Here is a 17,548-nt window from a genome sequence, read left to right as displayed (position 1 = left end):
TGAACCTTTGTAGCATTTATTACCTACAAATGTAAATCCTTTCAGGCCATGGTAAAATGCACTGAAGTTTCAGAATTCTAATTTGCATATCAATTAAACTGACAAACTGCTTTTAAAAAGTCCTGGGAACTATAAGACTGGAGACAAAGTTTTATACCACTTAACTTAGTATAAACTCAAATATTTTTTGAAGATGTGGCCTAAATTTACTATAGTGTTTTCCTTAAACTTCATTTTAGGATGGATGTATTCTTTTTTTTTTTTGCTTAATTAGATATGGAATAACTTTAATTTTAACTTAGCCCCAAAGTTAAATGAAGAGCCAGCATCTTCTTTATTTAGTAATCTTTATAATATTTAGGTATCTCCTAATTCAAAGTACTGTACCAGGTGTTAAAGAGGATTCCAATTTTAAAGGATCTTAGACTGGAAGAGGAGATAAAACATATACACCTAATTATGATACAAAGTGAAAGGTTATGAGCATCCTAAGAAAGGTTTAGTAAAGGTATTAGGAAATTTGTGAGGTGACAGAGTTTCACTACTCTTCCAGCTTAGGGAAGCTGTTGGGCTAGAATTTTTGATGTGCTGTAATCAGAAAAAGCCTCATAAAGAAGGTTAACAATCGAAGTGAATTTTAAATGTAGGTATGATTGGTATGTGCAAAAGAATATGGATGGGAAGTGTATTTGAGATTGGGCAAAAAAAAAGGATAATTAAAAATATGTGTGATTCAAGGTATTGTGTAGGCTAGGGTGGCTTGAACTTAAGGATATATGTAGTGAAATGAAGATGGTGTATGGATACAGTGAGAGATGTGATAAAACTACCTAGGCCAGATCAGAGAAAGCCTTTAAATAGTGTGCTATGTCATCTATATAAGCTATAGAATTTTTAGTGGGGAAGGGTCATCATCTGAATGTTCAGTGACATCATCTGAAAGCAAGTTTCTATGCTACCATTTCTAGAATATTTAGTACTTAAATTATGTAAATGTCTGAAAATAACTGATTGCTTTCTTTCTTAGTAATGTGAATAAAAAGAAACTACTCTTGCATCATACTAACAGTTTTAATGATTGATTTGTAGAGCTCTGTTATTAACTTTTATTAGCTTCTAAAATTAGAAGATAGCATGTTTATGACATGTTATAAGAAAAAAGGAGATGTCTTTAAATTTGGGAGAGGTATGTTGTTTTACTTTTTTCTTCTCCACCAGTATCTGGTCTCTCCTTTACCTCATCTATATTTTAGGGTTTTTAAAAAAATTCTCCTTTTCCCATGATCTAAAGTAGTATGTTTTTTTCTGTTAGTTATTTCAGGTTCCCTTAGAAGAAGAAGGACAACGTGGTGGGCCTATCCTTGCACCTGAGGAGATAAAGACCATTTTTGGTAGCATTCCGGATATCTTTGATGTGCACACTAAGATAAAGGTAAATTTAAATATGTTAGGCTTGGTAGTAATTCTTTTGGATCATGTATACATATTATAATTTTTCAGTCCCTTCCAATTAACTCAATAAGTTTTGTACCTAAAACTTTACTCTCATACTTTTCCTTTGAATGGTTTGTCTCAGTGCCTTATTGATGTCTGTTGTTTGCCTCTTTGTTGATTTAGATAAATCCCAAGAATAAGGAATTAAGACTACAAAGTCCTTTCTGAAAGATGTGTGGGTTCTAGTACTGTCTTTCTTATTTTCCTTTTCTTGTTGCTTTCGGGTTTTAGGTTTTTGTTTTGTGTCAATTTGTTTGAAAAACAGTAAAGCTGGATGTCTCAGTTTGCTAAAGCTGCCTAAATGAAATATACCAGAAATGGACTGGCTTTTAACAAGGGAGATTTATTAGCTTACAAGTTACAGTTCTAAGTCCATGAAAATGTCCAAGTTAAGGTATCAACAGGACGATGCCTTCTCTGAAGAAAGGCTGCCAGCATCTGGGACACCTGTGTCACATGGGAAGGCACATGGCTGGCATCTGCTTGTCCTTCTTTCTTTGGGTTTTCTTGCTTTTAGCATCTGGCTTCAGTGGCTTTGTTTCTCAGCTCCTCTGGTGACTTTTTCTGTCCAGACTTCTCTGGGTGTTTCTCTCTTTTATCCTCTCATAAAGGACTCCAGTAGAAGGATTAAGAACCACCTTGAATGGAGTGGGTCACATCTCAATTGAAACACCAAAAGTCACACCCACAATAGGTCTGCACCCACAAGAATGGATTAAAAGAACATGACTTTTTCTGGGGTACATAACATTTTCAAACCAGCACATTGGAAAGTACTTAGAGGTCATTTAATTATTTCTCTATTTCTAGGAAGATAAATGCCAAAATCATGTAAGACATTGCTATCCACTTTTTAATGATTTTCCTTTGATGAAGTGTCTTATTTCCTAATCTCTTATATTAATGTAATCTTTGGGCAGGTTTAGCTAAACTCTTAAAAGAATAGTAGAGCTTTATTTCTTCTTATTTTTCCTGTGTGATACTTGAGGAAAATTGATGTTTTCCCCTCCAAACAGCCAATATCAATGCTTATTCCATATTCCAATAAAGATAAATCAGAATTATATAAATTTTTCAACCAAATAAATTAAATTGCTTTAAAAACTTTTTTTAATTAGAGAAGTTATAGGTTTATAGAAAAATCATGTGAAAAAAAAATACAGCATTCCCATATACCCTTATGTTGACACTTAATGTGGTATCTCTGTTACAGTTGATGAAAGAATCTTAAAATTGCACTATTAACTATAGTCTATAGTTTACATTAGGTATATTTCTTTTCCCATATACCAGCCTATTATTAGCACCTTGTATTAGTGTCATACATTTGTTATAATTCCTGAAAGAAAATTCTTTTACTTGTACTATTAACTATAGTCCATCATCTACAGTAGGATTCACTGTGTTGTACAGTTCTAAATTTTGTCTTTTAATTTTTACTTTAGTCACATATGTATCACCTAAAATTTCCTATTAACCACATTCACATGTATAATTCAGTGCTGTTAATTATACTCACAATAATGTGCTACCATCACTGCCATCCATTTCCAAAACTTTACAATCAACCTAAATAGAAATTCTGTACAAATTAAGCATCAACTCCCCATTTTGTACCTGCAGTCCCTCACCTGGTAACCTATATTCGAAATGCTAACTCTGAGTTTGTTGTATTACTATTAGTGCATATCAGTCAGATCATACAACAGTTGTCCTTTTATGCCTGGCTTATTTCACTCAACATAGTGTCCTCAAGGTTCATCCATGTTGTCACATGCATCTGGACTTCATTCCTTTTTCAGCTGAATAATACTCCATTGCATGTTCTGGTTTGCTAATGCTACCAAAATGCAAAATACCAGAAATGGATTGGCTTTTATAAAGGGGGTTTATTTGGTTACAAAGCTACAGTCTTAAGGCCATGAAAATGTCCCAATGAAGGCATCAACAATAGGGTAACTTCACTGAAGAACACCGATGGCATCTGGAAAACCTCTTGTTAGCTGGGAAGGCATGTGGCTGGCATCTGCTTGTGTTTCAAAATGACGTTCTCCAAAATGACTATCTTGGCTGCAGCTCTGAGGTTCTTCTATTTATGAGTTTTGTAAGACTCCAGTGAACTAATCAAGGCCCAGTATGAATGGGTGGGGCCACACCTCCATGGAAACATTCAATCAGAGCTCACACCCTAATCAAAGGTGTCACTCACAGTTGGGTGGGTCACATCTCCATGGAACCAACCTAATCCCAAAATCCCATGAGACTGGATTAAAAGATCATGGCTTTTTTGAGGGGGGACATAATGTATCTAAACTGGCACACGTATATTATATATGCCACAGTTTGTTTATCCATTCATCTGTTGATGGACACTTAGATTGCCTCCATCTTTTGGCAGTTGTGAACAATGCCACCATGAACGTTGGTGTGCAAATATCTGTTCTAGTCTCTGCTTTCAATTTTCTTGATATATACCTAATAGCAAGATTGCTGGGTCATATGGTCATTCTATACATAGCTTCCTGAGGAATCACCAAACTGTCTTTCACAGCGACTACACGATTTTACATTTCTTACCAGCAATGAATGTGTGTTCCCATTTCTCCACACCCTCACCAACACTTGTAGTTTTCTGCTTTTTTAATAGTAGCCATTTAGTGGGTAAGAAATGGTATCTCATTGTGGTTTTGATTTGCATTTCCCCAATAGCTAGTGATGTTGAGCATCTTTTCATGTGTTTTTTAGTCATTCATATTTCCTCTTTGGGGAAATGTCTATTTAAAGTCTTTTGCCCATTATTTAATTGGGTTAGTTTTCTTTTTGTTGGTTTGTAGGATTTCTTTACGTATTCTGGATAGTAATCCTTTATTGGATATGTGGTTTCTGAATATTTTCTCCCACTGAACAGGTTATCTTTTCATTTTATTGACAAAAGCTTTTAATTTTGAGGAGGTCCTATTCATCTATTTTTTTCTTTCATTGCTTGTGCTTTGGGTGTAAAGTCTAAGAAACCATTGCCTACTGTAAGATTCTGAAGATGCTTCCCTATATTTTCTTCTAGGAGTTTTACAGTCCTGGTTCTTACATTTAGGTCTTATATCCATTTTGAGTTAATTTTTGTATATGGTGTGAGATAGGGTCTTCTATCATTCTTTTCCTTATGGATATCCAATTCTTTCCACACCATTTGTTGAAGAGATTATTCTTTCCCAATTGAGCGGATTTGGCAGCTTTGTCAAATGTCAGCTGCCCATAGATCTGAGGGTTTGTTTCTGAACTCTCAATTTAATTCCCTTACTTAATATATCTGTCCTTATGCCAGTACCATGCTGTTTTAACCACTTAGCTTTGTAGTATGCTTTAAAGTCAAGAAATGTTAAGTTCCCCAACTTTGTTCTTCTTTTTCAAGATGCTTTTGGCTATTTGGGGCCCTTACCATTCCAAATAAATTTGATAATTGGCTTTTCTACTTCTGCAAAGTAGGCTGTTGGAATTTTGATTGGGATTGTCTTGAATCTGTAAATCAACTTGGGTAGAATTGACATCTTAATGATAGTTAGTCTTCCAGTCTATGAACGCAGAATGTCCACCATGATCAAGTGGGTTTTATCTGAGGTATGCAAGGGTGGTTCAACATGAGAAAATTACTTAATACAATACGTCACATTAACAAAAGGAAGGGAAAAAAAACCATGTGATCATCTCAGTTATCACAGGAAAGGCATTTGACAAAATCCAGTATCTTTTATTGATAAAAACACTTAAAAGAAATCTAGGAATAGAAGGAAACTTCTGCAAAATGATAAAAGAGCAAATATGAAAACCTACAGCTAACATCATACTCAATGGTGAAGGACTAAAAGCTTTCCCTCAAGATCTGGACAAGACAAAGATGCCCACTGTCACTGAACAGTCACTTCAACATTGTATTGGAAGTTCTAGCCAGAGCTTTAGGCACAAAAAAGAAATAAAAGTTATCCAAATTAGAAAGGAAGAAGAAAAACTTTCACTATTTGCAGATGGCATGATGCTATATATAAAAAGTCCCAAAATCTACAACAAAGATACTAGAGCTAATAAATGAGTTCAGCAAAGTGGCAGATACAAGATGAAACATGCAAAAATCAGTAGTGGTTCTATACACTAGTAATGAGCAATCTGAGAAGGAAATCAAGAAAGACATTCCATTTAAAATAGCAACTGAAAGAATCAAATGTTTAAGAGTAAATTTAACCAAGGATGTAAAGGACTTGTACACAGAAAACTACAAGACATTGCTAAGAGACATCAAAGAAGAACTAAATAAATGGAAGGGCATCCTGTAAGTTTTGATATGTGTGTTCTCATTTTCATTCACCTTGACATATTAAACCCAGTGATTGTTTAAGGGTGTGTTTTTTAACTTCCCTAAATTTGTGGATTTTCCAGTTCTCTGCCTGTTGTTGATTTCCAGCTTCATTCCATTTTGGTGAGAGAAGATGCTTTGTATGCTTTCAATCTTTTTAAATTTATTGAGACTTGTTTTATGACTCAACTTGTGTTCTGTATTGGAGAATGATCTATGTTCACTTGAGAAGACTGTTATATCCTGCTGTTTTGGGGTACACTGTTCTATTTATGTCTTTTAGGTCTAATTCATTTATCATATTATTCAAGTTCTCTGCTCTTTATTGATCTTCTGTCTAGAAGTTCTACCTGTTGATGAGAATGGTATATTGAAGTCTCCTACTATTGTAGAGATGTCTATTTCTCTTTTCAGTTTTGCCAGCATTTGCCTCATGTATTTTGGGTTGCTTTGGTTAGGTGCATAAACATTTATGATTGTTATTTCTTCATGGTGGATTTCCCCTTTTATTCATATATATTGTCTTTCTTTGTGTCTTATAACATTTTTGCATTTAAAGTTTATTTTGTCTGATATTAGTATAGCTACCCCAGCTTTTTTTTTTTTTTTCTTTTTTAGTTACTGCTTGCAAGGAATATCTTTTTCCATCCCTTCCCTTTCAGCTTATTGTGTCTTTCGTTCTAATGTGAGTCTCTTGTAAACATTTGGTTTGCTTTTTTATCCATTTCTGTCCATCTCTGTCTTTTGATTGGAGAGTTTAATCCATTAACCTTCATTGTTATTACTGTAAGGGCAGTACTTGCTTTAGCCATTTTATCTTTTGGTTTCTGTATGTCATATGTTTCTTTTGTTTCTCTTTCCCTTTATTGCAACCTTCTTTTCTTTACAGTTGATCTTTTGAGATGTATCTGACTAATCCCTATCTCATTTCTGTTTTGGTATAATTTTAAAATTCTTCCTTTGTGATTACTCTGGAGTTTATATTATGCAACCTAAATCTATAACCAACTAATTTGAGAAGATACTGAGTTAGCTTCAATAGCATACAGATCCTTTGCTCCTGTATCCCTTTGTTTCCCCTCTTTATGTTGTTTTTGTCCCACTTTACCACTTGATATTTTGCATGTCCATTATCAAGCAAAATACTTTTTTCTTGTTTAATTGTATTCTGACTTTTGTAGCAATTAAAGAATAGAGTTGTAGGTTGAGGAAATAGTAGTATTTCATTTTGCATTTACCCTTTTAATTACGTTTACTGATGATCTTCATTTCTTTATAGTACTCCAAGCCACTCTCTCATGTTTTTTTTCTTTCAACCTACAGGACTCCCTTTAGTATTTCTTATAGGGCAGGTCTTTCGTTAACAAATTTTCTCCTTCTGTTTATCTGTGAATATTTTAAACTCTCTCTCATTTTTGAAGGACAGTTTTGCCAGATAAAGAACTTTTGGCTGGCAGTTTTTCCTCCTTCAGTACCTTAATTACATCATACCACTGCCTTCTTGCCTCCATGGTTTCTGATGAGAAGTCCATACTTAGTCTTATTGAAGTTCCCTTGTATGTGATGAATTGCTTTTCTCTTGCTGCTTTCAGAATTCTCTCTTTATCCTTGACATTTGGCATTCTGATTAATATGTGTCTTGTAATAGGTCTATTAGGATTATTCTGTTTGGAGTATGTCATGCTTCTTGGACATGTATGTTTATGTCTTACATAATAGTAGGTTAAGTTTTTGGCCATTATTTTGTTCAAATATTCTTTCTTCTCTTTTCCCTTCTCTCCTTTTGGGTCACCAGTGATAAATATGTTTTTGTGCTTCGTGCTGTCACTCAGATCCCTGAGACCTTGCTCAATTTTTTTCTATTCTTTTCTCTATCTGTTCTTCTACTGTATGATTTTGATTTTATTGTCTTCTAGTTTGCTGATTCTTTTCTTATGCCTGTTCAGATCTGCTGTTGCATGCCTCTAGTGTATTTTTAATTTCTGCTATTGTACCTTTCATCCCCATTTCTGTTGTTTCTTTTTATACTTTCAAATTCTTCTTTATGTCTTCTTAATAAACTTTTATGCATATTTTCCTTTGTTTTCTTGAATTGGTTTAGGAGATTTGTTTGAACTTCTTTGATTAGTTGTTCTAACATCTGTGTCTCCTTTCAAGTTTTAATTTGTTCCCTTGACTGAGCCATATCTTCCTGTTTGTTAGTATGGCTTGTAATTTTTTGCTTATATCTAGGCTTCTGATTATCTTGATGAGTTTACTCTGAAGATCAATTTCTCTCTCTTGCCTAGGGTTTTATTGTTGATTGGCTTTGTGTTAAGGCCTACTTACTCTAGACCTTTAGAATAGCCCTTATTTAACTGGTCACATTTTCTCAACTCTACATATGTGGGCAATTTTGAAGATTGCATTTTTTGTGAAATTGTTTCACCTCCCAGAGATAGCTTCCTTTCTTCTCTTCCTTCTCTGGGAATCCTGATCTGTTCTTTTTTGCTTTTGCTCACAATTTACTCCCCAGGTCCTATGATATGTTTAAATTCTCTCCCTCAGTCAGTTGCACCTTTCCCTTACAGTTTTCAGTTTTGGGACCCCTTCTATCCTATAGCAGTTCAGTCTAACCCCACTCCCCTCCCTTTTTTTTTTTTTTTTTTTTGTTTTTTTTTTTTTTTGGTGAGGCATTTTTACCTGTTTCTTTGCTATTAGGGTATCCTTGCCTGGGGAGTCAGATGAGGTCAACTCAGAAAGGTGGGTCACTCCAGAAAAGCCCATTTTACATTTAGGTGGTCCAGCCAACAGAAACTGGATTTAAAAGCATACCATTTGTCAACATTTCTGCTGCAGTATCTCTCTACCCCTCTAACCCCCTACCCCTGGGACCCCTTTTGTGTGCAGCATGCCTTAGAAGCTTATGTTCCCCTGGGTCTCTGTGGTCTTGGGTCCCTGAGCCTGGATATGCATTTGGTTCTAACTCTGCTGTGAGAGGCTCTATAGTCTCTATCTGTGGTAGGAGGGACACAGGCTGCTCCCCCTGCGCTGGGTGGGACCAAGTGAGGGGAAGGGGAATAGACCACCTGTTTTGGGACAGAAATTTCCTACCTGATTTTTTTATTTTTCTTTGATTCAGCATTTGTGGAGTCTTTCTCCAGTCTCTACTGGCTTCCATAGTTCTAAGCAAGTAGGGTTTGTTCGTTTATTCACTGATTCGTTGGGAGGCTTTTTCATGTTAATGATGTCATGTCCATATAATTGCTTTTGATTTCAGTACACATTATAAACAAAAACATAAACTCTATAAGTTTTTAAAAATGCAATTCACCAAAATGCTGACTTCTGTTTTGTATTTTATCAAAATTCTGTATCATATTTCAGTTAATTTCTTGATCAAACGCTGAGGGATCTATTTTCTTAATCCTCAATTTTGACAAAAGTGATGGTTTCAGAAGAGTTTATCCTAATTTCCAATTAGGGTTCATAACTTGAAGAGGAAAATATTACTGGGGTATTTTTGCTTCATAAGCATTACTGAAAGGCCTAGAATGGGAAGTCAAGGAGGTTTTCATACTGATTTTCTACTACTAACTTGTGGGTCAGTTTGAATGTCAATCGTTTAGTCAGCCTGAGTGTGTAGGTTCCCTTCTACTACAAAATGTTACATTTTTTATATGTGTAGTAGTATACTCTCAATTCAGAAGATAATTGTCTCTGATTCAGTGAAGCTTTGAAAATGATTGTCACCCTTTTGCATTCCTATGGGTAACCTAATTCTTTAAGCTTCTTCTGTAAGGTTGAATTATCAGTACTCGAACTATAACTTGTTTTTTTTTTTAAGTGATTTCAGGTTTGTCACATTTAAAAATTTTAAAGCTGTTTTTTTTTTTCTTCTGTCAAGAAACCTGTACATGCTAACTGTCAAACATTTGTAAAACCTAGAGGAAAAGGAAAAGGTGTGGAAAATATCCATAATCCTGTCACCCAAATACTTCGAAAATTTTGGTGTATTTTCTTTCAGTCTTTTTTTATGCACAACCCTTTTTTTCCCCAACTATAAATGTAGCTATGTATAATGTATAAATGTAGGTATGTTGAGTACTTCCATATCTATTATGTACTACCAAGAAGTTGGTATTATTGTTGTCCACATTTTATACATGTGATCTGCTTCCACAGATTATTTAAATTTTCCAGTCTTTTATTAAATATTGGATCAAGATTTGAACCCTTATTCATTTGACTTCAAAGTCTGTGCTCCCAAACACTGTGTTACATTGCTTCTTAATGATTGTGCTGTACTCTTTTAATATGTAAATGAATAAACCACGTGAATTTGTTTTAAATTTGTACAGTTTTTCATATTGTTCATCAATACAATATTCCTGGGAAGCACTGGTATTTTGTAGTATTACATAGTGGTTAAGGATATGAACTCTGGAATAAAGCAAGTTTGGGTTTGAAGTCAGGCAACTTTAAGTGCTTCAATTTTCTCATTTGTAAAATTGGGATAGTAGTATTTGACTCATGGGTTGTTGTGAAGATTTCTTTTTTATATGCATATAAGTTTTCAAGCATAGTGCCTGACAGTTACTGAACATGCAGTAAATAACAATAGCAATTAATATTAACAATAGCAATTAATATTAATAATACACTAAACTCAGAAATGGATCAACTAATGTTCAAAAATTTTTTGTAGGGTCAAAACCATTTTATACCCACTGTGTTTATAACTACTTTGTCTGGCACTTAGATTACTATCAGTAAATGTTTGCTGAATGATTGTCAGGCTACTTTTAAACTTGAGAATTAGGACTAGAACTCAGTCTGTTTCCTCATCTAGATACTAAGTGGATGGATACCTTAAGTTCCATCTTCTCAGTTTGCTGCTGGAGGCCAGTGTGCTCCTGATACTTGGATTAAGGTGATGGGAATTTTTGAGCTTGTCATCCACACCTCTCTTTCTAGGTGTGAATTTTTCCTTTTCAGGAGACATGAAAGAATGAATCAGTCCTTGATGTGCAAATATTTATTTTTGTATAGAACTATGAAAAGTAGGGATTAGAGGGAATCCCTTTTCTTCCTATGTTTATCCTTTGTTATTTAAGTGTAAGCCTCAAAAGTACCTTGTACTTGTTTCAGGAACGGGTGTATAGTAGGGAATCTGGTAACTTGGTTTATTGTGCAGTGAGCTAGGTAAAAGAGAAACTCTAGTCACAGAAGTAGGTGGTAGCCATACAGGCGAAACTTGATGAAGAAAAGGAGGCAGTAACTTAGCTTCCTTAGCCCATCTCTTTACCCCTCTCCCCACCTTTCTAACACTCTTGCCCAGGCTTTGGGAACTATGCTCTGTTTCTTAGAACTATAGAGTTTTCCTTTCTTATGTCCAGGAAGTAAATTTGAAATCTCTGATGTGATATGAACAAAGAGAATTGGGTCAGGCATTTTCCCACAGAATAGTAAGGAATAGTACTATGAATAAAGCTGTTGGATTGGCCTGCCAACCTGACTCCCTATTTCTAATGGAGAGAAGTGCTGTGGTATAGATCAAATAGAATGGTATGGAATCTGAAGTCAGTCTGACCTGAGTTTGAATACTGGTCCATAATTGTTGACTTGAGGCAAGTTACTTAATCTCTCTAGGTATTAGTACCTATGTTACTTTACTTAGTTTCCAAGCTGATAATTAAGGCAGAGCATTTTATCTAATCAACAGATATTGGGAAATAGGTTAACCAGAATAAGAGTAGACTATTTTTCCGAGTGCCTAGAGATTATTTTGCTTTCTGATAGCGATATTCTTACGTAACTATTTGTTTTAGAGGTTTAAAGTATTCACATATGTATACAAGCTATCCTGTAATTTTATAAGTTTAAAATGGTACTACTTGGTTATATTGTTACAGCTAGAATATTTTTCTATTTTGCATCACAGTTTTCAAAATGTCCCCCCTAGTTTATTTTGAGTATTTATATAGGAAAATATAGTTAATAATAGCTTATTGAGCATTTACTGTCTGTCAGGGATTCTTCTAAGTGCATTACAAGTATTACTCATTTAGTCCTCTGTAGGGTAAGATTAATAATTATCATCATTTCCCAGAACAGAAAATTGAGGTGCATAGAGATTAAGTAACTTGCTTCCAAGGGCACCTTACTGTCAGGCAGCGGGGGCAGGATTTAAACCTAAGTAGTCAGAAGCTACTATATTATGTGGCCTCTAGATCTTAGGAATACCAAAAGGTGTATAAAAGACTGTCAACTTTTATCTTAAATGTTTTAATTTGTGCTGTTTCAGGATGATCTTGAAGACCTTATTATTAATTGGGATGAGAGCAAAAGCATTGGTGACATCTTTCTTAAATATGTAAGTATTTTATTTCTTTTTGGAAGTATTCATATTAAATTATCATCTCATCAAGAACCAGCAGAGAATGATGTACGTTTCACAAGAGGCTTTCCAGATACACGACAGTTACTTCTTTAAATGTGAGAGCTTTTAAAACTTTGACATGGTTTTGTGTATAAAATATAACAAAAGTGTTCTGAAACATGTTTTCTATATACAATTTAACATTTTCTTGATAGCTCAGTATTACCATTAGTAAAAATTATCACTCTATGCTATAATCTTTTTAGTATATATCAAGTTATTTGCCCTTCATGATTGACCACACATTAATGATCTTTAAAAAAAAATTTCTATAATATTTTATTTTTCTCTCCTTATTTATCACTTTTTGCTGTCATTTTGTCTCACCTGTATGGAGGCTTATAGTGAACTGCTGCTTATTAGTAAATAAGATAAGATAAGAACCACATAAGTTTATAAAATAGAAATCAGTTAATTTTGAATGAGGTGCTATGGTTCATCCCTTTGAATAGGATTTATAAGTTTCTGTTCTTATCTGAAGGTTCTGACACCTTTATTTTGGTTTTTGAGGCCTTCTGCCACTTCCTTGCCATGTATGCAGTCTTGTCTCTTCGATATTTTTTTCTGGTTGGTTGAGAATGCCAAATATGCAAATTATTGCTACATAGCTTTTTGATATTTATTAGTCTTCTCAGTTGGCCAAGACAGTTTTCCTTTTCTTATTTGCATTTTTGGGTGATATAATTGATCTTTTAATAAATTATTTCATGTTCTTGGGTTCTAGATAGATGAGCTCTTTCTAGATGTATTCTGAATATATCTATTTATATGTTTTTGCAGTTTTCATTGTCATGTTTATATCAATAAAATATGCTTTAATATATTTCCTTGCTTGGTCTTTTTATTTGCTTACCAAGTTTTAGGCTTTGTGTATCAGTTGAAGTATTTTGTTTAGCAATTAACTGTTGAGAACCTTATAAAATAAATTTCTGCATTCAGCTTGAGAAGGGAACTCATTTTCAATTTTTGTGTCCAATATGTCAAATTACTTTGTTTCATTGTCTAAGAGCGACATGCATAACAAATTAGATGATTTTTCCCCCTTCTCTCTAGTCAAAGGATTTGGTTAGAATCTACCCTCCCTTTGTAAACTTCTTTGAAATGAGCAAGGAAACAATTATTAAATGTGAAAAACAGAAACCAAGATTTCATGCTTTTCTGAAGGTAATGTATATTTCTTTCAAATAAAAATATAGGAATCATTTCTGAATAAATTTCATTAAAAATTACAAAAAAATAAGTAAATTATAACTTTAGTTAAAAAAAAATCCATGTAAGAACATCATAATGTTTTTGTTAATTTTAGCTACATGTGGAGGTGGCAGTGATATTTAGCTTCAGAAGATTTAACATATTTGGTGGCAGGGGTCAAGAGGCAGCTGAGTGAATGAGAATATTATGTGTGTTTTTTAAATTATTATTATATGTTTTAGCTCTCAAACATCTAAAAATTTTCCAGCAAGATTTTTATTTTGCCTTTAATGATTTTTTTCAAATGTTTTATTTACTTTCTTTAGCCAAAAGAGTCAGCATAATTAATATTTTAAAACTGTTTTTGTCTTGTGAATGGCGTATATTTAAGAGAAACTTAACAATGGGATACATAGGGGTGTGTAGTGCAACTTACTTTCTGTTTGAGATGTTAATGGCCAGAAAGTCATTTAGGCCCTGGATTACCCCAGTAATCTGCCAGAGAGCACCTCTCTACTGCTAGTTCTTATCAGGGCCACTGATGATACATAGTATAATCCATTAAATGTCAGGTGTAAAATCTTTGCAGAAAACCTTTTCTTTTTTTATTATTGAATAAAGTAATTCCTTTCAGATAAACCAAGCGAAACCAGAATGTGGACGCCAAAGCCTAGTTGAACTTCTCATCCGACCAGTACAGAGGTTACCCAGTGTAGCACTACTTTTAAACGGTACTTTTCCAATCTGTTTTGAGCCTATTTCTTTTATTTTCATGAAATCGTTTGTCTAAAAATGTTTAATTCTTCTCATTTTCATAGGTTTCTTTCTCTGTATTGGCATCTATATATCTCATTTACATTGAAAACAGCCTTAGGTATTTTAGAAAATAATCACTGGTGCTACAGAAATTCGTTCTGACCTAAAATACTCTATTTGTTCTGATAATATTTGTATTGACCAGTATCATACCTTTTGTCTATCCACTTAAAATCTCCTTACATTCTGTGGTATGTCATTAATTCAAAATGGGTTTCCAACAATGTAAATTCTCAATTCTCCTTCAAAATCACTAGATGAGAGATGAGTCATGTGTCCAAAGTTTTTTAGTCCTTTTCTGAATTTTAGTAAAATTCTATATACTTGGCCTTATGCTTAGTTTTTTTTTTTCCTTAGGTTGTTTGAAACACTCTTAAAACTTATCTGTTTATTCCCAACTTTACAGCAGAGAATTAATTTTTATGAATAGATTTTGTCTGTGGTTAAAACAAAAAACCATATGTATTTCCCTATGTATTTTGGTATCTAAACTAATGAATATTTTTAGGGAAGTGTCAGGTTTTTATTTTTATTTTTTAAATTAAATATGAAAACTAACTATGAACAGGGATGTTATAATAAAGCATTTTGATCCCTAAGCCTTAAATACAGTATGTACAACAGATAAGGAGACTCATTTTGAGACACTGATGAATATTTTTCTTTAAAATATTTTAGTTTAATATATGAGAGCAGTAAGTAAAAAAAAATCATAATTTTTGTTGTCTTCAGAGTTAATCTAATGTAGCTGAAAATTACTAGCTTACAAAATGGTTTCCCCACCCTTTAAAACTTAATCCTATTTTACAGGTAATTTTACAGAGAATATATGAAAAACTTTAAAGTTTCAAAACAAAGTGTATTTTTTGTTAATTTACATTTCTTCATAATTGTTTCATTAGGTATTTATAGAAATCCATCATGCTGTCATGACTGAAATGAACTTGATTTCTAAGACTTTTTCCTTTAATTCCACTTAAAAGACAAGGTGAACTATTTACTAGATTGAGCATAGATTTGTGCCAAGGAATGTGCCAAGATTGGCATGGGGAACATAAGAAGCAACATGGATAAGACAAAGTATAAGTATTTCCTGGACCTCTCAACTAAGTAAAACTGCTTTTAAGGACAACAAATACTCTCTATGCAGGAGCCATGGTTTCCCAATATGAAATATAACATATATAATGATTCTGAGCTAATTGGGGGCCATATGTTTTCATTCGGCCGTCTGCAGAGAATTTGAGAAATCTAAGAGTCCCAAAGCTTTACTAGAAGGGAATTGAGAAAGCAACATAAGAAAACTTACTTTATATATTCTTAAAATTTAGTTAATGAAAAAATGTGAAAAGCTTAACAAATGTGTAAGAATAGAGCTTAGGGAATGTTGCTTAAAACTTTTTTTTAAGGAAAGATTAGATATTAAATTATCTTTAAAGATTAATCAGCCTTTAAATCAGAGCTTTTAAAGTATTAGATGGAAAACCACTGAATTTTTTTTAATCATAGAAAAAATAATTCATTATTACAGATCTTAAGAAGCATACAGTTGATGAAAATCCTGACAAAAGCACTCTAGAAAAAGCTATTGGATCACTAAAGGAAGTAATGACGTAAGCATATTATTTCAATTATTTAATGTTCCTTAGATTTACAGTGGAATTGATAGAAGAATTTGTCATAAAATGGAGAGAAAAATATCAATAGCAAATTTTTATAGAATAATGTGTAAATTATTCTATAATAGTGTGGTTACCTATTAAAATGATGAGAAATATTGTAAAAATACATTGATTAATTAAAACCAGATATTTATTCCTAAAAGTATTTTGTTATTATTGCAGAGAATAATAGTGATTTAGACACTTGAAAATGTTATAAATGCGGTAATAGACATTGTTTTCTTCATACACTGTTGATTATAACTTGTTTTTGTCTTCATACTCATGTGAACTGCCCAAATGTGATTTAAGAATTTAACCATGGTGAAGTAAAAAGAAAAGATTTTTGATATCCTTTCAGTGTTTTAGACTTTTGTTTCCTACCTTGAATTTCATGGAATTATTAAAAGTATCAACTCAATGAAATTGATTTGGGGAGCCTGGTTGTAGTTAAACTTGGTCTTATTTGGAGGCATAGCTCTGATCAGAAATGACTTTCCGGTTATTATAATCAGAGTTGAAAATTTTGTGTCTTTTAATTTTATTTCATGGTAGGCACTTATAGTTTTGGGCTTTATGTATCAACATATTTAATAGATTTAACTAAATGATTTCTGAGATTCCATAAAGGTACTTTTATAGAAAAGAGAGTTTCTTAAAATACTTGAACAGGAACTCAGAGAGAAACTTGAGTTTTAAGGGTCCGGCACTAGAATAATACTCAAATTAGCTAGTATCAGCTTCTGTTTCTGCTGAAAGGATTATGCATTTAAGTTTTTAAATTTTGTATTGTTTTTTGATTATGTTCTTATTTTATATGTTTATCAACCAACCATAATGCTTTTCATTTATTATCCTGCGATCAGGATCACAGTTTTGAGGTGATGATGATATTTCTCTATATTTGTTTAACATTTCATGTTTTAAAGTATTCTGACATACTTAGTTACCTTGATCCTTTCAACAGACTATGAGGTAGGCAGAGTCAACGTTAAAATATTTTTATAGAAGAGAAATACAGAGAAATTATTACTTGTCCAACTTAACTGGTTAGTGGCAAATTTGGGACTAGAAACTAGGTCTGTAACTCATTCTACTCAAATACTTTTTTGAAGGTAGATTATGTATATATAATATATTTGGTAAGCAAAAATTTTAAAGGAATCTAAATAGGGGAAAGACTGGTCATTTGACCTGTTTCATCCCTGGCTGCTATAGGGATAAAGAACTGAAATAAGATAGATAATTAAAGATTTCTTTCCCTATTAACATTTAAGCTTCCTAAAAGGTTATGAATATTTGTAATATACCACTACCCTAAGTGCCCTGCTCATTGTAGATTTTCAATAAATATTGAATTATGGGAACTGCTATTTTAGTGTTGAATTGTGGTGCTGATCTATAAATGTTATAGAATCTGAAGAGGTCTAAATTCTTGAGATTCTTAAATGTTTATTCTAGGAAGTAAAAGCTTATTATGGTTGATTGAAGCAACCATAATCTATCAGGCAAAGAAACTAATGAGACAGTACAAATTCACCAGTTCTTGCCATTTAAAAAAACAGGAAATCCCCATAACATTGTATTATAACAACGTTGGTTACACGTGGGTAGCTAATA

At 33.1% G+C, this 17,548-nt stretch overlaps 1 protein-coding gene across 3 annotated transcripts in view; it reads left to right on the top strand.

Moving 5' to 3' along the window:
- ECT2 (epithelial cell transforming 2) overlaps nucleotides 1–17,548 on the top strand; it is a 70,486-nt gene that overhangs the window by 17,799 nt on the left and 35,139 nt on the right. For all 3 annotated transcript variants that reach the window (XM_037826717.1, XM_037826709.1, XM_037826701.1), the window contains 5 exons: nucleotides 1,313–1,432; nucleotides 12,126–12,194; nucleotides 13,314–13,424; nucleotides 14,086–14,182; nucleotides 15,799–15,880. In XM_037826717.1, coding sequence (XP_037682645.1) covers nucleotides 1,313–1,432; nucleotides 12,126–12,194; nucleotides 13,314–13,424; nucleotides 14,086–14,182; nucleotides 15,799–15,880 — 479 coding nt within the window. The remainder of the gene's footprint in view (nucleotides 1–1,312; nucleotides 1,433–12,125; nucleotides 12,195–13,313; nucleotides 13,425–14,085; nucleotides 14,183–15,798; nucleotides 15,881–17,548) is intronic.

The sequence above is a fragment of the Choloepus didactylus genome, chromosome 1, assembly GCF_015220235.1.
Source record: "Choloepus didactylus isolate mChoDid1 chromosome 1, mChoDid1.pri, whole genome shotgun sequence".
In the NCBI taxonomy this organism is placed as follows: domain Eukaryota; kingdom Metazoa; phylum Chordata; class Mammalia; order Pilosa; family Megalonychidae; genus Choloepus; species Choloepus didactylus.
Note: the sequence above shows the minus strand (reverse complement) of the source record. Positions and strands in the feature narration are given on the sequence as shown.